Source organism: Bubalus bubalis, chromosome 9 (assembly GCF_019923935.1).
Source record: "Bubalus bubalis isolate 160015118507 breed Murrah chromosome 9, NDDB_SH_1, whole genome shotgun sequence".
NCBI lineage: Eukaryota > Metazoa > Chordata > Mammalia > Artiodactyla > Bovidae > Bubalus > Bubalus bubalis.
In genome coordinates, this window is record NC_059165.1 from 60,465,291 (window position 1) to 60,487,995 (window position 22,705).

Below are 22,705 nucleotides of genomic sequence, written 5' to 3' on the forward strand. Positions count from 1 at the left end.
CCTGCGTGGTCCTGTGTTTGTAAGTGACTTAGACTTGGCTTCAGACTCTGGGTGTGTTTGTGCAACTGTGTATCTGAGATCATGTGCAACTTGCCAGCCTTGTCTTCTTGTGGGTGGTATGTGGTTTGGGTAGACTTGAATGACCAAAGGACAGTGTGTGTAAAGGGTGGGGCTGTCTCTCCAGCCCCCTAGGGAGTACTGAGGAAAAGAGGGTGGGGAGGAAAGTGCTGAGGAGTACAGGCTTTGAACTGGTCAGACAACTTTGGGAACCTGGGAGCAGTAGCCAAGAAAGGAGAGGAGAGGACAGGCAGGCAGAGCAACGGGCTGGAGGCTGGAGCAACGGGCAGGAGGCTGGATAGGCCTTTGGATTCAGGGCTGTGACATGAAGCTGCTACCCAGCTGGACAGCGGTGCTGCCTGGGAGCCCTCAGGGCAGGGCCTGGCCGTGGGCACAGCGACCCAGAAGTAGGTGGACCCTAAGGGGGCTGGGAAGGCACGGAAGGGAGCTGAACCTGGGACCTCGGGCTCGGCCCTCGCCAGCCTAGAGCCTCAACCCCTGGGCTTTCCCCAACCCCTAGGAGGGGAAGATGGTCTGGCCCAGGGCTGCTTCAGGGGTTGTGTGGCCGTCACACAGGGCCTGACGCTTAGAAAGGCCCCCCAGTTTGGTTTAATGCTCTGCTGTTGCTGTTTTAAAAATTATAACACTTTTGGAACAGGGGTCCCAGGTTTTCATTTTGCACTGGGTCCCACAGAGCACACAGCTGGTCCTGGCTGGGAGGGAAGGAAAGGAATCCTTGTCCTGACACAGAGGACAGGCAAGACCGGGCTAGCCCTGGCAGCTCCTTGGGCCCATCTGATTTTGCCTCAGGGACCCTGAGTGGTAGTGGTGGGGAGGGCAGTCCTTTATGACATTTAATGTAGAAATAAATACAGTGGGGTTAGGTGTTCAGGTAAACCTAATTTTTGGAACGGTTTTCTAAAACCTTGTGACCTGTGTGGCCTTGGTCAGATCACATCTCCTAAATCTGTTTCATCAGCTGTAAAACAGGTTAATAGCACCCAGAGCCTGGGGTTAGACTTGACAATACAAAGATGTTGCTTGGTACACAGTCATTCCCCAATAACAAGATGGGTTATGATGATGATAATGATTAACTTTTTATTAATAAGTAGGGAAAAACCTGATTCAGAGTGTGACATCATATGTGCCCAGGTTCACTCCCTTTCTCCTCACCTCACCCAGGGCCTGGTACCCTTCCAAGGTCATCCTCTCCTCACCCTCACCCTGGCCCTCTCTTGGAAAACTTGTGGCCCGTGCCCAGGCTCAGGTGTGGGCAAGCAAGGGAATGCTCAAGAGGTACATGTGGCAGAGGCTTGGGCGGCCTTTTCCACTACAGCCAGAGTTAATACGTTACCTCAGCCTGGGCCCTCCTTTCGCAATCAGTGATAGAGATCTGGTTACAGATTTACTTCAAACAATGCCTGATATGTGGAGTAAAGTCCTCCTTGGCCTTCGTAAAGCCATCCCTCCTTCTCCTCAGGAACGGCTCACACCTGTGACCCAAAGATGAGGGCCCGGGAGGACGCTGAGGGCCAGACACAGGTGCTGGGGGATGAGTGGGGGTGGGGGTGGGTGGGTCGGGGTTGGGGTGGGGCACTCTGCAAGCCTGCTCCCTGGGAGGGCAGAGAGAAAAGTTCTGATGAACTGGATCAAGAGTGACTGTCCCAGGTGAAATGTGGCAACTGGTGGAGGGGATGGGGGTGGCAGTAGGGGTGAAGGAGATTTCTGCTTTGGGACTGGCTGACTCCAGCCTGGAACCAGCAGGGGGCCAGCCTACCACCTCGCTAGCAGACACTCCAAGGACCGGGGCACTGGTGGGACCAGAGTGGGTCCAAGAGGGTCTGTCACGGTCTTCAGCCCTCTTGGGCTCTTCCTGGGGTACCTCCAGGCTTCTGACTCACAGGCCCATTCCCTTGGCTAGAAGGCCCAGGTTCCGGGGGCTCCAGGAGCCAGCACAGTGGACTCATTCCTGCACAAGGCAACATGAGGTGGGAGCCAGGTGTAGCCAGGCCAAGGGAGAGCTGGGTAGGTGAAGCTTGAGGGAGGGCAAAGGCCCCCATCTGTGGAGCCAACAGGCCACTCGGGGCACCTGATTGATTCTGAAGCAGAATGGACTTTTCTGGGTGTCAATGCTCCCTGCTGAGTTATTCTATATGCTGCCCCAGCATGAGTCCCTGGGTTCAGCAGGGACCTCCACAAGGGACCCCCCAGTGTCCCTGTCCACAGAACCCAAGTTTGACATGTTGTACAAGATCGAAGATGTGCCGCCCTGGTACCTGTGCATCCTGCTGGGCTTCCAGGTGGGCATCTTCCCAGGGCCTGCCCCCTGCGCACCCCCCACCCCGACCACCCTGTACCCACCCCAGGATCCCAGCCCCCTCCCTGGCCAACAAGGTCATCCTGGGTAAATGGAAGAGAAACCTAAGGTCAGCTGCAGTGACTGTCGCCAAGTCGGTGGGGAAGAGGCTTGATAGGGCCTGAAAGGGGCAGCGCATCACCCGCCAGGGGGAGCGCCAGTGACAGGGTGGAGGCCCCCCCCCCCACAGGAGCTTGGGGCAGATTAGCGACTCCCAGAGAGGTGAGCAGTCGCTCTGTGGGAATCCCTTATGGGAGTATCAGTCCCGAGTGGGCTCCCTGGCAGGGGTGGCCTGGGCTCAGGCCCACTGAGGCAGGTGTGAGGGCTCTGAGGCCCCCCCTGCTTCCCGGTGGGCTCCCTGGGCCCCCGTCACACGCTGTCCCCCACACTCTCCCCGACCCCTAGCACTACCTGACCTGCTTCAGCGGCACCATCGCTGTGCCCTTCCTGCTGGCTGAGGCGCTGTGCGTGGGCCGTGACCAGTACATGGTCAGCCAGCTCATTGGCACCATCTTCACCTGTGTGGGCATCACCACTCTCATCCAGACCACACTGGGCATCCGGTGAGCTTCCCCATGTGCCACCTGCACCTCTGACCCCATTCCCGTAGACACACACTCAGTGACCCACACAGCAGGGGCAGTCTCAGAGGACTCTCGTGGGACACAGAGAGCTGCTATTTGTGCCCACCTGCTGCTTTGGCTGCAAGGCCAGACTTAGAGGCAGGTGGCTGGGGTCTCACCCTGGACCCCTGGGGGTTCCTCAAGGAAAAGGAACGTGCCTAGCTGGGTTCCCCTCTGTTAAGCCTTACTCTGGGTAATCGGGACCACTCGCTCTCCTGCTTCCAGGGCCTTTGCGGGCCCCTTCAATGGCCTGTCCTCCTGGGGGCTCCCTGCTCCTTGTGCACAGTCCTAGGCCTGGGTGGCCTAAGGATGGTTGTTCGTGGGAAGGAAGGTTGTGACCAGAGCTTGCACACAGGAGCCAAGCTATCCACTCCCGTGCCCATGGCCTGTCACAGTGCAGGAGCTGGTGCTGAGAGGGAAAGGGAGCAAGTTATGGGTTAGGGGCTCCATTTGTTTTCTTTCTTAGGTGCCCAAAATGTCGCCGAGTCTGGCCTGAGGCCTCAGTGATTTCCCTCTGTTCTGCCCCGGCCCCTGTTCCTCTGTGTCTCTTTCCCTGTGATTCTCCCGGTGCCTCTCTCTGTGCTGGTCCCCCGCCCTCCGTCTCCCCTGTCTCTTGCTCCTGCCTCTCCCCTCCCATCCTGTCCCTGTGGCTCTGTGCATCTGCTTCCAGGCTGCCGCTGTTCCAGGCCAGTGCCTTTGCATTTCTGGTCCCAGCGAAAGCCATCCTGGCCCTAGAGAGATGGAAATGCCCTCCAGAAGGTGGGTGCATTTCTGGGGTCTGCACTGGGAAGGGGAATCCCTGGAGCCTGGAGGTCGGGTCTATCCCATGCCCATTCAGGGCAGCATCTTTACTTTCTCTCTGTCCATGTGTGTGTTCCTATCTCTGCCCACAGAAGAGATCTATGGTAACTGGAGTCTGCCCCTGAATACCTCACATATTTGGCACCCACGGATACGAGAGGTGGGTTTGCATGTGGAGCAGAAGAGACCTGGACTTGAGAGTGTGGTTAGATGGAGGGGAAGGCCACTGCTGAATTGGGGTATGTGAGAATGTGGTCCAGGAACTTTTTCTTCATAATTTTATTTATTTAATTAATTTATTTCTGGCTGTGTTGGGTCTTGGGTGCTATGTGGGCTTTTCTCTAGTTGCGGCAAGCAGGAGCTATTCTTCATTGCAGTGCATGGGCTTCTCATTGGGGTGGCTTCTCTTGCTGCAGAGAACAGGCTCTAGGGCATGCAGGCTTCAGTAGTTGCATCGCGTGGGCTCGGTAGTTGTGGTACCTGGGCTCTGGAGCACAGTCTCAATAGTTGTGGCGCCCAGGCTTAGTTGCTCCAAGGCATGTGGGATCTTCTTGGACCAGGATTGAACCTATGTCTTCTGCATTGGGAGGCAGATTCTTTACCACTGAGCCACCAGGGAAGCCCCTTGGAACTTTTTTTTTAAACAACATAGATGTCATGGCCTCTACATAGTGACTTACAGCTGATCTTGCCTTTCCAGGTCCAGGGTGCAATCATGGTGTCCAGTATGGTGGAGGTGGTGATTGGGCTGATGGGGCTGCCTGGGGCCCTGCTCAGTTACATTGGGCCTCTTACAGTCACCCCCACTGTCTCCCTCATTGGTCTCTCTGTCTTCCAAGCTGCTGGCGACCGAGCGGGCTCCCACTGGGGTATCTCAGCTTGGTGAGTGGGCACCAGGCCTGGTCCTTGCCCAGCCCCAGTCCCTCACTTCCCTCATGTCCTGCCCCCTTAGCCTTGGCTCTTGCCCCAGCACAGCCCACCAGCCATCTTCTCTTTGTGCTTCTGCCCCCAGCTCCATTCTCCTGATCGTCCTCTTCTCCCAGTACTTGCGAAACCTCACCTTCCTGCTGCCTGTCTACCGCTGGGGAAAGGGCCTCACTTTCTTCCGCATCCAGATCTTCAAGATGTTTCCCGTGAGGAGCTGACAGGCAGCTCGGGCTGGGACCAAGGCAGGGGCTGGACCTATGTCCAGGGCTAAGATTGGGGGAAAGGGCCAAGGCAGTAGGGGAGCTAGAGGCAAAGATGAGGTCCCAGCCAGGAATGGGGGCCAGGGTCTGAGCTAGGGCTGGGGCACCATGGGGCTGGGGCTCGGGTTAGCTGGTTCGCCTGGACTGAGCTCCCTGGGCCCTCAGTGGACCCCTCACCCACCCTCGCTTCAGATCGTGCTAGCCATCATGACCGTGTGGCTGCTCTGCTATGTGCTGACCCTGACGGACGTGCTGCCCTCAGACCCCACAGCCTATGGCTTCCAGGCACGAACAGATGCCCGAGGGGACATCATGGCTATTGCTCCCTGGATCCGCATCCCTTATCCCTGTGAGCAACCCATCTGGGCCCCTCTGCCTCCAACTGAGACCATCAATGTGGCCCCTGGTGACCCCAGTCCATCTGATGACATAATAAGTATCAACTGCACATTTAAAGTGTTCCAGGCAGAGTGCCAGTGTATTCCGACATAGCCTCACTCCAGCTTTATGACTGAGTGATCCCAAATAAGCTCCCATCCCAGGCTGAGATCCTTTTACCCCTCTTGCTGCTCTACCCAAGTACTGCCTGTTCTACTCCCTGACCCAGCTAGGAACACTCACTGCATCCATCTGCCTGTCTCCCTGTTGCTTCAGGTCAGTGGGGGCTTCCCACTGTGACTGCAGCCGCTGTCCTGGGAATGTTTAGTGCCACGTTAGCAGGCATCATTGAGTCCATTGGGGATTACTATGCTTGTGCCCGCCTGGCTGGTGCACCACCCCCTCCAGTACACGCTATCAACAGGTATGCCCACCTGCCCTCCCTAATGTCTGATCCCCTCAAAAGTCACTCGAGAAGCAAACATTGGGACAGAGTTGAACCCCAGAGGAGGGGGACAAGGAGTTGGGCAAGTCACTAACTTACCAGGATTGGTCCTCCTTACTCATGAAGTGAGGATGCTCCCATCACTTGCTGTTGCAAATAGCTGAGGAATAACAAAGTCTTAGAGAAACTACAGTCACTGACAACCTTCCATGTGTCTAGCCCTTGGTGTGCATTCTCTCCTACAATCCATTAATGGCTCTGTAAGACAGGTACTCCTGTCTTACATTGTCCGCATCTTACAGATGAGGCGATTGATGCCCAGAATCACCCAAGGATTAAGTGCCAGGACAGTGGGACTAGCATTCAGACCTGGGATCCTGGCTTCCAGACCCCCTTTGGCCTAGAGTGGGGGACGACTATGGACAGTTGGTTGTAGCTCGCACAGTCCTAGGGACACAAGAGATCTGGCCAGGACAATGGGAGGACACAAGCCAGGATAGAGCACTGACCAAGGCCCCCACTTGCCCTTTCCTTACAGGGGTATCTTCACCGAAGGCATCTGCTGCATTATCGCGGGGCTGTTGGGCACGGGCAATGGGTCCACCTCATCCAGTCCCAACATTGGCGTCCTGGGGATTACCAAGGTGCCCGGATTAGCCAGAGCGGCCCAAAGCCCCAACTCCATTCCATGTACCGCAGGCCCTGCCGCAAACCAGTCCTACTTTGGCCTAGGCCCCGCCCTACATCCTGCCCCAACCCATTCGTGCCCGGCTCTTGTAACAGGCCCTGCCCACCCACCACACCCCTTCCCTCCTGCAACTAACCCTCCCCCCAGTTTCATCCCCTGGGTCTAGCCCCAACCCCTGGCTCACTGGCAGGTGGGCAGCCGGCGCGTGGTGCAGTATGGTGCCGGCATCATGCTAATTCTGGGCACCATTGGCAAGTTCACGGCTCTCTTCGCCTCACTCCCTGACCCCATTCTAGGGGGGATGTTCTGCACCCTTTTTGGTGAGTGTTGCGCGTGCTTTTGAAGACGCAGCGTGGTCGCAATGAGTGGAGCCCACTCAGCGGGCTAGGATCCTCTAGCGGTTCTCTTGTGCCCTCAGGCATGATTACAGCTGTGGGGCTGTCTAACCTGCAGTTCGTGGACATGAACTCCTCCCGCAACCTCTTTGTGCTTGGATTTTCCATGTTCTTCGGTCTCACGCTGCCCAATTACCTGGACTCCAACCCGGACGTCATTAACACAGGTATTCCCAAGAGTCTACCCATCTCAAGGTGGGGGAGGTATGGTGGGCTTGACTCTGAGCATAGCCTCTTCCCTCAAAGGCTCCACACAGCCAGAGCCACAAATCCTCCCCAACTCTGGATGTTAGTCAGCAGCCAAGTGGCTAATTAATAACTGTCCTTTACTAAGACATTTTCTGTGTCTTAACTTTACATGTGCTCTTTTAGTTTTCACAGCAGCTCCATGAGACAGATACTATCTTCATGTTACAGATGAGAGGGGTTAAATGATTTGTTGCAGGACAAGCAGCAACCAGCAAACTGGGATTTGAATCCAAGGATGGGAAAGGCAGAGGGTATAATCCTGAATGTCCGGATTTTGTACTGTCCCATCTCCACACCTGCTTGAGGAAGTCAGCAGGCTGCACAAGTGGGGAGCGTCTCTGAGATCTGTTCTCTGGATGAGGCCGTCACGTTCACTGGCCTTTGGCCTGTTCCACAGGCGTTCCTGAGGTGGACCAGATTTTGACTGTGCTGCTGACCACGGAGATGTTCGTGGGTGGGTGCCTCGCTTTCATACTGGACAACACAGTGCCAGGTATGGGTCAGCCCTGGGAGGGGAACAGAGAACCATGGTGGACTCATAGGCAGTCCACCAGATGTCTCCAGAGCCGTGGCCAGGTCAGATGCAATGCAGGCTCTGCAGGGAGAAGCAGGAACAGATGGGCTGGAGGGAGAGACCACTGGCCTCATAGAGGCCAAGTTTCCTCTTGGTCTTGAAGAGGATGTGGCTAGCAGAGTCATTCCTGGGCCCCATGAATTGTTTCCTTGCCATTTCTTGGTTGCCACTGGATTGAGGGGTGCCTTTGTTTTCTTAGGATAGGACAGGTGGGAATGTAGCATTAGTATGTTGGCAAAACCCACTCCAGATATGCCAGTGATCTGTCATGCTGGCTACTAGGAGAGCTCTTAACATTTCTCTTTGGTATCAGGGCTTTTTACAGGGGTCATGGAGGATACTTTGTGGGGCCCCTGAGAATCCTCCTAGCCCATGTTTATGTGCCCCCAAAATATAAAAACTAAATGTCACCAGGTACTCTGACTAGTAATAAGACTTGTTAGCATTTACCAAATATTTACGGGTCAGGCAGGGAGCTAAATGTCTCATTTTATCCTCAAAAACTATCCTGTGAGACAGACTATCAATGCCATTTTATGTGAGGAAAAAGAATCAGGGGTTAGGTGACTCACTGAAGGTTTTAAACACTGCAAATTTGGGATTTAAATAAAGTCTATCCAATGCAGTTAGTTCACAGTCTGTGTCCCAGCCACTCTACCACTTTGCTGGAGAGTTCCAGGGGAAGTGTAAGATCAAGGAAAGCTCAGTGGGGACAGGGGCTAGATTGTATTAGTCCACGGAGATGAGAGATTGGAAAAACAAGATGATAGTTCTCCATCTGCTGTCACTTAACAGGCTAAATATAGCTGGCTCCACTTGCTTTCCCCTCTCTGAAGACACAAGTGTCTACTCGGAGCACAGGAAGCAGGGGCTGGCTGTGCACAGCTGGTGGGCTAGAGTTTACACAGGGAAGGGGCAGGGCTCCCTGGTACTTTCAGGGATTTTAGATAGCATCAGATGAGGGAGCTCCTGGTAGAAGCTATCCAGTGAATAGATGGATTTTGGTACCTGATTATGGTACCCCACCCTCCCTACACACACCATCTAAAGGAAGCTGAGGTGAGACCTGAAGCTCATCCTGTGGATATGAAGACAGGGAAGTGGCAACCTTGATGCCTAGGGAATCCAGAGAGATGGAGGGCATCTGGGTAGGCAGCTGTACAGACGGGTTTGTGATTTGGGCAGCTGGATTAAGCTACCCAGATGTTAACAGCCTCAGAGTGCCAGAGTTCCTCACATCCCTCTCCTTCAACCCAAATGCCCATCATTAATCCATCCCTGCCAATCATTATATGTATTATGCTGCATAGTAGGTAACAGTCCTTCAATATGTATTGATGAGGAATCTGAAGCTCACAGTGGTTAAATCATTTGCCTAAGGTCACACAACCTGGACTCAAACCCAGGTCTGGCTGGCCCAGAACCCAGTCAATAATGGAGTCATACAGCTTTATTCTGTGGGATGGGTACACTTTGGGAACAGACCACTTTGTATTTGCTCTTTCCTCTTTACCTACCCACAAACCAACCTTAGAGGAGCAAAAAGTTTAGTTCAGCAAGTACTCCTGAAGCCTACCAGTATGGCCCTGAGTTAGATACGTAAGGGCAAAAAGTCATCCAACAAAATGGAAAGTGAAAACCGAGTTGAAAGCAATTTAGAGCAGTAAGTTTTCATGCAAAGATGGGCTCGATAAAGGACAGAAATGGTATGGACCTAACAGAAGCAGAAGATATTAAGAAGAGGTGGCAAGAATACACAGAAGAACTGTACAAAAAAGATCTTCACGACCCAGATAATCACGATGATGTGATCACTGACCTAGAGCCAGACATCCTGGAATGTGAAGTCAAGTGGGCCTTAGAAAGCATCACTACAAACAAAGCTAGTGGAGGTGATGGAATTCCAGTGGAGCTATTTCAAATCCTGAAAGATGATGCTGTGAAAGTGCTACACTCAATATGCCAGCAAATCTGGAAACTCAGCAGTGGCCACAGGACTGGAAAAGGTCAGTTTTCATTCCAATCCCAAAGAAAGGCAATGCCAAAGAATGCTCAAACTACCACATAATTGCATCTCACACGCTAGTAAAGTAATGCTCAAAATTCCCCAAGCCAGGCTTCAACAATATGTGAACCGTGAACTTCCTGATGTTCAAGCTGGTTTTAGAAAAGGCAGAGGAACCAGAGATCAAATTGCCAACATCCGCTGGATCATGGAAAAAGCAAGAGAGTTCCAGAAAAACATCTATTTCTGCTTTATTGACTATGACGAAGCCTTTGACTGTGTGGATCACAATAAACTGTGGAAAATTCTGAAAGACATGGGAATACCAGACCACCTGACCTGCCTCTTGAGAAATCTGTATGCAGGTCAGAAAGCAACAGTTAGAACTGGACATGGAACAACAGACTGGTTCCAAATAGGAAAAGGAGTACGTCAAAGCTGTATGTTGTCACTCTGCTTATTTAAATTATATGCAGAGTACATCATGAGAAACGCTGGACTGGAAGAAGCACAAGCTGGAATCAAGATTGCTGGGAGAAATATCAATAACCTCAGATATGCAGATGACACCACCCTTATGGCAGAAAGTGAAGAGGAACTCAAAAGCCTCTTGATGAAAGTGAAAGTGGAGAGTGAAAAAGTTGGCTTAAAGCTCAACATTCAGAAAACGAAGATCATGGCATCCTGTCCCATCACTTCATGGGAAATAGGTGGAGAAACAGTGGAAACAGTGTCAGACTATTTTTTTGGGCTCCAAAATCACTGCAGATGGTGACTGCAGCCATGAAATTAAAAGACACTTACTCCTTGGAAGGAAAGTTATGACCAACCTAGATAGCATATTGAAAAGCAGAGGCATTACTTTGCCAACAAAGGTCTATCTAGTCAAGGCTATGGTTTTTCCTGTGGTCATGTATGGATGTGAGAGTTGGACTGTGAAGAAGGGTGAGCGCCGAAGAATTGATGCTTTTGAACTGTGGTGTTGGAGAAGACTCTTGAGAGTCCCTTGGACTGCAAGGAGATCCAACCAGTCCATTCTGAAGGAGATCAGCCCTGGGTGTTCTTTGGAAGGAATGATGCTAAACCTGCAACTCCAGTACTTTGGCCACCTCATGTGAAGAGTTGACTCACTGGAAAAGACTCTGATGCTGGGAGGGATTGGGGGCAGGAGGAGAAGGGGACGACAAAGGATGAGATGGCTGGATGGCATCACTGACTCGATGGACGTGAGTCTGAGTGAACTCCGGGAGTTGGTGATGGACAGGGAGGCCTGGTGTGCTGCGATTCATGGGGTCGCAAAGTCGGAGACGACTGAGCAACTGAATTGAACTGAAGGTGAATGAACCTGGGCTTGAGTCATCCAGAGCGCTTCCTGGATGATTCTGGAAGGACCAAGGAAACTGGAATGTGGACAAGAGTTGAAGGCACCGCAAGGGAGGGGTTTGGAAGGCAGGTGGGGAGCACGCACTGGTGGTTGTGTCCCAGCAGCGGTGAGGAGTGGGGTTGAGACGCCCCAGTCTGGTGCCACAGCTCCAGCTCCTCTGCCATCTGCTCTCTGTGCAGCCAGGCCCAGCTCAGACAGCGCCTGCTCCAGTGGCCTCTCCTGAGCATCCTAGCCCTCCCTCAGTGCCTCCTCCTCTGAGATTTTGGGATACATCTGGTTTCTCTACTCATGGGGTTTTTCAACCTGGGCTGCCAGTGTGTGGAAATCTCTGTACTACATTTCCACTTACTTGTCTTCAACCTCATCTCTTGTGAAAACCTCAGAGAATTCACAAATCCCTCCCATAACTACTTCCCCCCATTTGTGAAAAATCTCTTGTGTATCCCTACCACCAACAAAGATTTTACTTAGCTTGACTTTCTGAAGTTTGTATTACAGAGTTTATTTTCCAAATATGGACTCATAATACGAATACTGATTATAGTATTTCAAAATATACCTTCCTACCTCCACAGCAGTCTGGGTACTACTTGGTCCCCATTGGTCCAGCCAACACCAGCCCCATACTGAAGGTGAAGGCTGACAATTACTTAACCTTCATCATAAAATTTTGTATAATAGTGCATATATGCTATGCTATGCTAAGTCACTTCAGTCGTGTCCGACTCTGTGTGACCCCATGGACAGCAGCCCACCAGGCTCCCCTGTCCCTGGGATTCTCCAGGCAAGAACACTGGAGTGGGTTGCCATTTCCTTCTCCAATGCAGGAGAGTGAAAAGTGAAAGTGAAGTCACTCAGTTGTGTCCGACCGTCAGCGACCCCATGGACTGCAGCCCACCAGGCTCCTCCGTCCATGGGATTTTCCAGGCAGAAGTACTGGAGTGGGGTGCCATTGCCTTCTCCAAATAATGCATATATATCTCCCACCAATGTTTCAAAGAAATCAGACAATGAATTTAAAGCACTTAAGCATGGAGCATTATGGCACACTGTCACGCGTTAGTCGCTCAGTTGTGTCCGACTCTCTGTGACCCCACAGACTGTAGCCCTCTGGGCTCCTCTGTCCATGGGACTCTCCAGGCAAGAGTACTGGAGTGGGGTGCCGTCTCCTGGCACACTGTAGATATGCAATAAATGTTGATTATGTATAACCAGTATCTTTTAGGGATCTCTAGAGCTCTAGGCAAGTTAGGAGCTGAGATCATAGATTCAACTTTGCAGGAGCAGAAAACTGAGAATCAAATTAACTCTGGAATTCTTCTCTCATGACTAGGTTATGGGGAAGGGAGGTAGTAGAGGATTGTTGGCTCTGGTGACCCCTTTGTCCACTTGCAGGAAGCCCAGAAGAACGAGGTCTGATACAGTGGAAAGCTGGGGCCCATGCTGACAGTGAGATGTCTTCCAGCCTGAAAAGCTATGACTTTCCCATTGGGATGAGCATGGTAAAAAGAATTGCCTTTCTGAAATACATTCCTATCTGCCCGGTCTTCAAAGGATTTCCATCAAGGTCAAAAAACCAGCTTCCAGTTCCAGAAGATATCCCAGAAAACACAGAAACCGTGTACACCAAGGTCTGAAAAATTACTCCCAGCAAAGGTAGGACTGTGTGTTAGTCTATGGCTTTTGTGGGAGGGATGGAAAATCACAACATTCTTATGCTTTAACCAGAGAGACAACTACTCGAGTTTCCATTTTTGTGACATAACTGAATGTTTTCAATGGAAAGGCAGACTGGGTAAAAAGTCACTATATGTATGTGGAACTCTTTAGCCATTTTATAGTGACAGTGGAACTTCCCAACAAGTATGGGCCATTAGCCGTGTAGGAGGTTAAAAGTATGCTGAAATATTGATCCTTTCGGCCTCTGGGTATCTGAACTGATACTGGGTCACCTGGAGCCTGTGAGCCATAACCTGTAGCTATAGGCAACCTCATGCAGTATGATCAATTATATTTCATGACATGGAAAAAGTTGAGAAATGACTGACACAAGTATATTAAAAATTATCTCACGTAAGGCGCTCTGTCTCAATAGTTGTAATAAAACCTCTACAAAACAGAATGATTTCAGTTACCCTAAAACTATGCCATACAGGCCCTGATGTCTTAAGGTCTTAAAAAAAAAAGGTAGTTTTAATGTGCACATTGCCACAGACGGTCAAGTTCCAACAAGGTGAGAGCTTAGCTTAGATGACTCCATAATAGAAAGTTTTAGTAAGTGATTTATTAATTTGTACCAGGGGATGGTCTCAAGTGTTTGATGTGTATTAACTAAATACACTCCTGAGATAGATACTATTATTACTACCATTTTAACAAGGTGGAAACTAAGGCACAGAAAGTTTAAAGGACTTACCCACAATCAATAGACTCAAATTCAGGAAGTCTGGTTATTCTTTGCTCTTAATTATTAGGTTATTCAAGTTTGTAACCTCTAATTATATTGCATGATGATCATCTGACAGCATGTGGAAATGAACTCATCTGCCCACCCATCGAGGCTTAGGGAAATGGTCTCCAACACTTACATACTTGGCAGCTTGCTGTGTCACTTGTGGTGCTGAGCTAGTAGAGAACAGAGGGGGCTGGTGGTATTGTGGCTCCAAAAAGAACAATAGCCGAACAGGATCATCTACTTCAGAGTCTTAAAAAACCTACCTGTTTATTAGCTTAGTAAGGGAGTCATTAAAAAAACACCAGGCACAGGTACTGACATCAAAGGACCATAGGGAAAATGTGAACCAGAACTGACCAGATGGCATTCTTAATCTTGAGCCCTCCAAATTTAAGAATAGGGCCATGAAGCAGAATTGTATGTGGAACCAGGAAATTGCTAGCTGACCGACAGCCTATCCCAAATAAAGATTATAAATTAGTTTGTGAGAGTGAAAAAGGGGATCCAGGTGAATCCAAACAGCAAACCAGGCCAATCAGAGCAGCAATGGTTTGTGAAGGGCAGAAGCCAGTGGAGCTTATACTACAGTAAGGTCACCAACATACTGGCCAGCCAGAAAGTTTCTTAACATGGATATATACGATTGCCTTGACACTGCAGCCTGAGGTGACCAAGGCGGGCTATGGAGGGGGCTATGGGATTTATTTTACTGCTGTATTTTGGACAGATACTTATATATAACAACACATTTGACACTATGGAATCTAATAAAGCTTGCTCTCTCAGCAAATTTTGCCAACAGGGTTGTCCTGAGGGACTGGGCCCACACTAAAGTGAGTATCACCACTTGAGAGTCCGTATTTCAACACCAATAAACACAAACACCAGCAGCTCAGTTCTACTATTATTTATTTTTTTAAATATTTTTGAAAAAATATAATTTTTTTACAATATTTTCAACTTAAACACTATTCACACTGAACACGTATGGCAGCTTAACCTACCCAAATAAGAAGTTTAAGAAGCCAAAACTGTTCTAGCTTTGTTAAAAGAAAAGTTGTGCTGCAGACTATTGTAGTGATGGTTAACAAAGCAAGGAAAAGCACCACTCAAATCATATGTAACAATTTCTTTGTTCAACTGAATTATGGGTTGGTCAAATGTTAGATTTTACACAGGTAATAGCTAGGATGCAATGACTCCTTAGAAAAGGATGGAATTCTCAAATCACATACTTGCTTAGATGTAACACTAGGATAATTCAGTATTTTCTTACATGATAACACCCCATAAAAGCCAGGAGACTTAGGTTCACTACCTTGTAACCTCAGTAACTAAAGACATATTTAAATGTCTATACTGAACTATTTCAATTAACCAGCAAGCCTTCTTCAGAAAAAGGAGATTCTTTTTGATGGGAACAAATGCAAATTTAAGTCTGAACTGAGGAACTCACTTAACAATTAGAATTTAATTTAGATTTAGAGATCATTTAATTTGGTGCTTTGACACAACTTGACTGGTGCTTCTTTCCTTGCTGTCACTTCAAGCCATGGGGCCAATTCTATTCTCAGTAAATGTTTGACAGCTTTTTACTTAACAGTCTCAGCACTTTTATTAAGCATGCAAGACTAACAAAACTTTGGCAATGCATAAGTGTAACACAGTGACAAGAGAGAGCTTTTACAATTAAGTCTTCTAATACTGCCTTCACAGTGTGGAAATTGTGCTACATCCACCAAAAGAGGGCCCCGTCTACTCAAATATTTTAGTACTTCACCCCAGGAACAAACTCCTTTGCATTTGGATTCAGATTGCTCTTGACCTGGAAAATAAGTACATAAAAAAGCAAATTCATTAACAGATATCTCCAGATACTCAGAAGCATTCAACCCAGATCCACATGCAAAACCATCTTCCAAAAATAAGACAAAGGCAAGAATTCAGATGGTAAGGTCAAACTGAATTAAAACACATCTATAGCAGTAAAAGAAGGAACGAGATGTAACCTATGTATATTATATCAAATTTTATCAATTTCCTAAACAGAAGGTAGGAATTGAAATTAAATTTGCTTAAGTGTAACCGCAAACTCACTAACTGCACATCCACCAAAGGAATGTCTCAGAACACAGAATTCTATTTATTTAACTATGATAGTTGACTTTCTTTAAACAGTTTCAAACTATGCAAACATTAAACAAGTGTTGAAATGATGATTAAAGTGATTGGGGAATTGTTTATGGATTAATTTTACTTTATGATGCTCACTGAAAATATGGAGTTGTCTTTTCTACAATTGCTGTATTCTAATTCCCACAGGAAGCATGGTATATAACAGGAAAAGAAAACTACATGGGGAGTCAGAAGATCTAAGTTGGAATCCCAGCTCTGCTAACTAACTTCTTACGTAGGCCTGGATAAGTCACTCTCTGGGACTGTTTTTGTATCAGTTAGGGGAGGAATGGGCCAAAGCCTCTCAGAGCCTTAGAGGCTTGTACCACCATCATTGTGTATTTCTAAATCTTTACTTTCCTAAGTAGATATGTTAGCATACAGGGAATAGCTGGAAATTTTCCTCTACCACATCTTTGAATGCAAATTGATCAAGACAAAAAGAAACCAGGACAGATTCCAGGGCCTGAAATGTAGGGATGCTGGCAGGATTTTAGATTGGATCTGAGCCTTCAACATTACTTACTTCAAGACCAAAGCATATTAAACAACATTTTGGAGCAATAATTTAAGTTTCATAATTTAAACATAATCATTCTCATCTCTCAAGGGAAATTAATCTAAACTTTGGGCAGATACAAAATAACTAGGAGGAGTTAATCTCAAATAGACTGAGTCAAACAAACCAGTTTCTAGACAGTGGGATGATACTGGGTCCAGGTAAAGTTATACATTATGCCCAGCAAAGAGCTTTTTTCCTCAGAGGAATCAGGATTATTTGTGGAGTGACTAATCCAGCCATAAGCAAGTATACCCCAACAGACTGTTCAGATCACATATCTGCCTAATTGGGTTACTGTCCTTTACTGCAACAAAAGCTATACCACAATGTACATTTCCGTGTTCTCTATACAGCCTTTTAGGAAAACAGTTTCCGAATGTCTGAAAGGGCAGGCTGGCAGTATCCTCTGGGAATGCTTATAAAAATTAGCATGTCTAGATGATTGATTCTATGGATGGGATGTTCCTGAGAAAATTTCTGTTTTTAATGCTTCATAGGTTATTATGATGTACAACCAGGTTAGGAAATCACTGCACAGTGAATAAAAGACAATTACAAAATGACTTCAGAGTCTAGGGGAATATTCCAGAGAACCATCTTGCAGAAGCAACTAGAGATTGTCCATATGGAAAGAAAATTTAACATTCTGGCTAAATTATCTTAATTTTAGCGAAAGGATCATCAGGTTTTACTTTAGTACTGATGCTTAGTTATCACAGTTCCTGAAAAAACTTTTTACTACAAATAAACCATCAGCAATGAGACACTGGGAATAACTAAAAATATAAATAGGTTTGTGTTCCTTTTCTGCCAAGAGTTTGTAAGTCTTTGTTAAATCATAATTCCAAACGGAGTTAGGGTAACTCAATGAAAATCCTGGGTTAGGAAAAAAAGTCTCCAGAATTTTACCTTTCAGAAAAAATCTGTAATTTCACCAAATATTTAAGACAGAGCAAAACCTCTCTGTCGAGCTACTTTTGCACAGGCAAATCACATGAACTACTTGTCCCTTTTGAATGACTGCTTTTAGACATTTACGTATCCTAGGGTATCGTAGTTGTCATAACTAAAAGTAGTGTCAAGAAATCTATTAGTCAGAAATCTATTAATCAGACTAGCTCCAGAGTGCTGCCAAAAGTCACTCCATATCTTAAGTGAGACCAGGAGGCCTCTGCTTCCATAGTAAGAAGCAGTAGAATTTCTGAAGGGAAAGAGACGTAGAACTCTTCTTAAACAGATGGATGCTGACTTTTCCACTTATGAGAAAGATCAACTAGGTTTTAAAAAGGAGAAAAAATAACTCTTTACCACAAGATCTTCCAGGGAAGAGCCATCACTGATAACAAGGTCATTAAACTGGTCTTGAATTTGGTCCATAGTTTGTGGGAGATCTCGAGCTGGAATAAACCACTCATGTTCCTCTTCTTCTTCCAGCATTTCTTGGAAACAGCGTTCAATAAATTCTTCTTCCCATAACTCCTCTTCTATCTGGATTTATAATAAAGGGTAATTTATAGCATACTTAGTAAGATGACATCACTAGGAAAGGCTTAAAGTATCTTGAACTAAACCATTAAAAATCACAATGTCATACCTTCCTTGTCTGTTTCTATGCTAAGGTAAAAAAAAAAATCTTTTCCGTAAGACCTGGAAAGATCTATTTAGATTTTTGCTATGTCTTTACTTGTCATAGCAGAATATTCTTTCTTTCCACTAAAGATGGCAGGGAAGAAGTAACAAAGAAGTGTTCTTATGCAGGACTGGGTATCAGAATTACCTATGATACTTCCAAAACTATACAAACCCTAAACCCACCCAAAAATGACTGGAAAAATTATCTTTAGAGGGTCAGCAACTTAACTGTCACTGAAATAGAAGACCATACTGCTTAACCTTTTTTTTTTTTTTTAAATACTCTTGAATATATATAACTGCTGCTGCTAAGTCGCTTCAGTCGTGTCCGACTCTGTGCGACCCCATAGACAGCAGCCCACCAGGCTCCCCTGTCCCTGGGATTCTCCAGGCAAGAACACTGGAGTGGGTTGCCATTTCCTTCTCCAATGCATGAAAGGGAAAAGTGAAGTTGCTCAGTTGTGTCCGACTCTTCGCGACCCCATGGTCTGCAGCCTACCAGGCTCCTCCGTCCATGGGATTTTCCAGGCAAGAGTACTGGAGTGGGATGCCATTGTCTTCTCCTATATATATATATATATATATATATATATATAATATATATAACTAGATATGGTCAAATCACGCTGGCTAACGATGGCCAAAGTCAGGATCAGGGAAAAACAAGACAAAAGATGAAAACAGGTACAAGAAATATGGGAATAAAGACATTTATCAATGTATGAGACTTCTCTACAACGTATGCGAGTTCTCTAAAGTAGAACAGTGGTGTCAGATTTGGGGGCTGGTCAGAACAAGAACCTTAGGTGAAAACCAGTACTTTGGTACTGGTGCCTGTCTACTCTGGATTCTCTTGACTTTCACCACAATAGGACAATCTGAGGTAGTGGTTTCCAAACCTTACTGCTCACAGGAACCACCTGAGACCATCAAAAAAAAAAAAATAAGTTTATTAGGTCCCACCCTAAACTCTTCTGAATCAGAATTTTTGGGGTCAGACACTGAAAAAAGCTCCCAAGGTTATTTCAATTGAGCAGTTAAACCTGGTAGTGATCAACATCCAAATAAAACAGGAGTGGTGCCACATACATCCATGTATTTCATATATAAGGGACCAGGTGAAAAACACATTTCAGGGACAAGTACAATTATATTATTTGACGGATGTCATAGACTACAATAAAAAAGAATGTTTATACACAAAACTAACTTGTCTGTTGAACTCCTCTTCATTTTCCATCCACATGTACTCTGCAAATGGATTGTCATCTTCATGAGAATGACCGTTAATTATCACATCTTCATTGATGATGCTTGGGCTAGTACTGCTGCGACTTGGATCTTTCATGGTTGGCGTCAGATGTAGTTTTTAACCTTAAAACAACAATACAGTTAATTTAGCCAGTCATTCTTTCAGTTCTTAGTGAGCATCTATTATTACCAACCATCATGGTTAGGTATGAGATGCATATTAATACATTAATGCACATGATAAACCAAGCATTTAGAAAGCTTCATTTTTCTCCTAAACGATTTTAATGTCTAAGGAATAACTGAGAATAGCCTAGATTCTAATAACAGTAAACAAAGGCAAACAATTATTTAAATTGAATCCCCAAACCATCTAATTTTTTAAAAATAGAATATTCTGTGTTTCATAAAACAACCATGGCTTGGAAAATTGATATTAAAAAACTCAGGGACTGGAAGTGAAAACTAACAAACTTTTAATATATTGTAAGCTAAAAGTTTGAAGCATTAAAGTTCCAGATTCTACAGTAGTCTGTCTGTGTGTGTACACCCAGTTGATAAGTTGTGTCCGATTCTTTGCGATCCCATGGACTGTAGCCCACCAGGCTCCTCTGTCCATGGAATTTCCCAGGAAAGTATACTGGAAAGGGTTGCTATTTCCTACTCCAAGGGATCTTCCCAACCCAGAGATTGACCCCATGTCTCTTGCATCTCCAAAAGTGGCAGGCAGATTCTTTGTGACTGCACAAGTTGGGACGCCCCTACAATAGTCTACCAATTCATTAACTCTGAAATTGCTAAAAAATGTGTTTACGTAAAGCAAGAGAGACTTGTACGTAAATCCAAACATTAGTGTGATTTATGCCAAAGGAAGGCAACAGCATACCTAATATGAAGATGAGTTTTAAAAATGTCTTCTTACTCCAAAGTTGTCATAATCAAACTAAACACAAAACCCAAAATATACTAGAAATAGTTTTCCTTCTTTGGGTAAGGTTCAGGGACAGACTTGCTCTGTGTATGTTGCCTGGCCCTTTAAACTCATTTTATGAACTTAATTTTAACTTAACTTAATTTTATGAACTTAACAGGACATAAGTACTAAAAAACAGCTTTTCATATAATATGAATGTAAGTCTCTAAGCAGTGGGGGTGGGTGGGCCCAATTCTGATGCACATATGCATTTCCCCCAATACTGAATACTAATGACAATAGCATCATGGCACTAACATTTTTCATTGTTAGGAAGTCCTGAATTAAGAATTACTGAGAGGGCTTCCCTGGTGGCTCAGTGGTTAAGAATCTGCCTGCCAATGCAGGAGACACAGGTTCGATCCCTGATCTGGGAAGATCCTGCATGTCGCAGAGCAATTAACCCTGTGCGCCACAACTACTGAGCACGTGCTCTGTAACAAGAGAAACCACAGCAATGAGAAGCTGGCACACTGCAACCAGACAGCAGCCCCCGCTTGGTGCAACTAGAGAAGAGCCTGCCAGCAATGAAGACCCAGCACAGTCAAATATAAATCAATAAATAAAATTAAAAAAAGAATTACTGAGAATTCTGCCTTCCTTAGTGGTGTATGTGTATGAAAGAAAAGGCAGAGACAGACTGAGATTTATGTGCTAGGGTGTGGGGTAGAGGGCTTCCCAGGTGGCTCAGCGGTAACCACTCCACCGGCCAATGCGGGAGCTGCGGGTTTGAATTCTGAGTTGAGAAGATCCCCTGGAAGAGGAAATGGCAACCGCTCCAGTATTCTTGCCAGAGTTGTTCCAGGAACAGAGGAGCCTGGCAGGCTACAGTCCATGAGGTCGCAATCGGAACACTACTGAACAGACGCACAGTATGGGGTAGAAAGAAAGCATGACCGGCTAGGAAACTGAAGCACTGTGAAAACAGGCACAACAGAAAACAGATGCTAGATGTCCTTGGTATTTTTATTTATCATTAATTTTGGGTTAAATAAACCCTCTTACTTTGATAACAAGTTCTGACTAAACAGCAATCAGTTCCTCTAAAGTAAATTACTTATATATCAGGCTACCAAATATTTATATGCTCATTTTTAAACAAACTACACTTTAGAGTAGACTCAAATATTATGAAAAGAAGGAGGTCAATTCTGCTTTGCAACTTCATGGAACTTTGTTTACTCTGCACACGAACCGATCATTAAACGATGTTCAAACACATCTCAATTTACAACAGTTTTTCATTATTTTCCCAACACGTATCCTATCCCAACTCATGCCCATTACATCCTACCTTTCAGAAGACCACAGTATTAATAAATGACTTATATTTTTAGTTAAAAATAGCACATAAAAATGTTTAGCAGATTATAGGACATTCAATATTCAAGTAGAACTGAACAGTTAAGTAGCAATTATGTGTGAGACCTGTACTAGAAATACCACTAACTTGTTTTTGAATATGATTCAAGTGACTATAATAGTGTGCGTGTGTGTGTATATATATATATAAATAAAAAGTTTTTTAAAGAAAAGTGTTTTCCATACATTTCATGAGCATAAGTTTATGTAAACAATGAAAATCTGCATCGGCAAATTCTATAGTCTGGGAATCTCAAGGAACCCCTCCCTCCTTGTTTGATGCCAACCAGTAACAAAATATAAATAGTGCTTAGCAAAAAGGGCCCAAGCCCTGCATTTGACATGTCTCTAGGTCAGCTTTTTGCCCATTATCACCTCATCAAACAACCTGTGCTTTGGTACAGATCCCACTGAAAGCATATTAAGGACAGTAAATAAAATTTCATTGTCAAGCAGTATTTGGGAAACAAATCCTAACTGTAACCAGTAAAATCAACTGGAGCCCAGGCACTAATCTTGCATCTTAAGATAGCTGAGGAAGGAACAACTGCTGACCAGATTTCTGCTATAACCAGTCAAGTGAAAAGCCAGAGGAGTGAGGATCGTTTACTTTCAGAACATTGACAGACCTACAATTACTGAGTGTAAGGTGTTTTAATACAAGGTATTGTTACCAGATTTTAAATTTTCTTCTATCACCTGTTGATTCTTCTTAGACCAAACACTTTATATTATGTCCTGTGTATGTTTTGGGGCTTCCCTGGTGGCTCAGATGGTAAAGAATCCACCTGCAATGCAGGAGTCCTGGGTCTGATCCCTGGTCGGGAAGATCTCCTGGAAAAGGGAATGGCTACCCACTCCAATACTCTTGCCTGGAGAATTCCAAGGACAGAGGAGCTTGGTGGCCTACAGTCCATGGGGTTGCAAAGAGTCGGACATGACTGAATGATTAACACACACGTGTTTTGCTGTCTTAAAAAAATTGAGTATATAGTTCAAATACCGTAAAATTTATTATTTTAAATTGGGCATTTGTCAAAAACAGTTAAAGGCAAATATAGTAGCCAGTGCCAGCAACGAGTAACAGTTGGGGCAAAAAGGAAAGGAAGAAAGGCTGGTGAAGGAGATGCTTTGGGAATAAAGGCTTTGA

General features: G+C 46.1%; 2 protein-coding genes across 9 annotated transcripts in view; one reads left to right on the forward strand and one right to left on the reverse strand.

Moving 5' to 3' along the window:
- The window catches only part of SLC23A1 (solute carrier family 23 member 1), a 27,471-nt gene continuing 4,766 nt past the window's right edge, over positions 1-22,705 (forward strand). Inside the window, exons 1-16 of one of the 8 annotated variants that reach the window (XM_025292614.3) lie at positions 1-19; positions 1,541-1,602; positions 2,226-2,360; positions 2,822-2,979; positions 3,506-3,798; positions 3,933-4,000; positions 4,541-4,722; positions 4,853-4,973; positions 5,220-5,376; positions 5,682-5,829; positions 6,389-6,494; positions 6,729-6,858; positions 6,957-7,100; positions 7,580-7,675; positions 12,541-12,801; positions 15,923-16,342. In XM_025292614.3, the coding sequence (XP_025148399.1) occupies positions 1,567-1,602; positions 2,226-2,360; positions 2,822-2,979; positions 3,506-3,798; positions 3,933-4,000; positions 4,541-4,722; positions 4,853-4,973; positions 5,220-5,376; positions 5,682-5,829; positions 6,389-6,494; positions 6,729-6,858; positions 6,957-7,100; positions 7,580-7,675; positions 12,541-12,782 (2,016 nt within the window). In that variant the 5' untranslated portion in view covers positions 1-19; positions 1,541-1,566 and the 3' untranslated portion in view covers positions 12,783-12,801; positions 15,923-16,342. Of the gene's footprint in view, positions 20-143; positions 465-1,540; positions 1,603-2,225; positions 2,361-2,821; positions 2,980-3,505; positions 3,799-3,932; positions 4,080-4,540; positions 4,723-4,852; positions 4,974-5,219; positions 5,377-5,681; positions 5,830-6,388; positions 6,495-6,728; positions 6,859-6,936; positions 7,101-7,579; positions 7,676-12,540; positions 12,802-15,922; positions 16,343-22,705 lie in introns of those variants that run through there. The other 7 variants (XM_006070812.4, XM_006070819.4, XM_044947609.2 and 4 more) reach the window with 7 other exon arrangements.
- PAIP2 (poly(A) binding protein interacting protein 2) overlaps positions 14,493-22,705 on the reverse strand; it is a 17,680-nt gene continuing 9,467 nt past the window's right edge. Inside the window, exons 2-4 of the mRNA XM_006070811.4 lie at positions 19,180-19,343; positions 17,646-17,825; positions 14,493-15,425 (exon numbers count right to left, since the gene is read on the reverse strand). Of these exons, the coding sequence (XP_006070873.2) occupies positions 15,369-15,425; positions 17,646-17,825; positions 19,180-19,317 (375 nt within the window). The 5' untranslated portion in view covers positions 19,318-19,343 and the 3' untranslated portion in view covers positions 14,493-15,368. The remainder of the gene's footprint in view (positions 15,426-17,645; positions 17,826-19,179; positions 19,344-22,705) is intronic.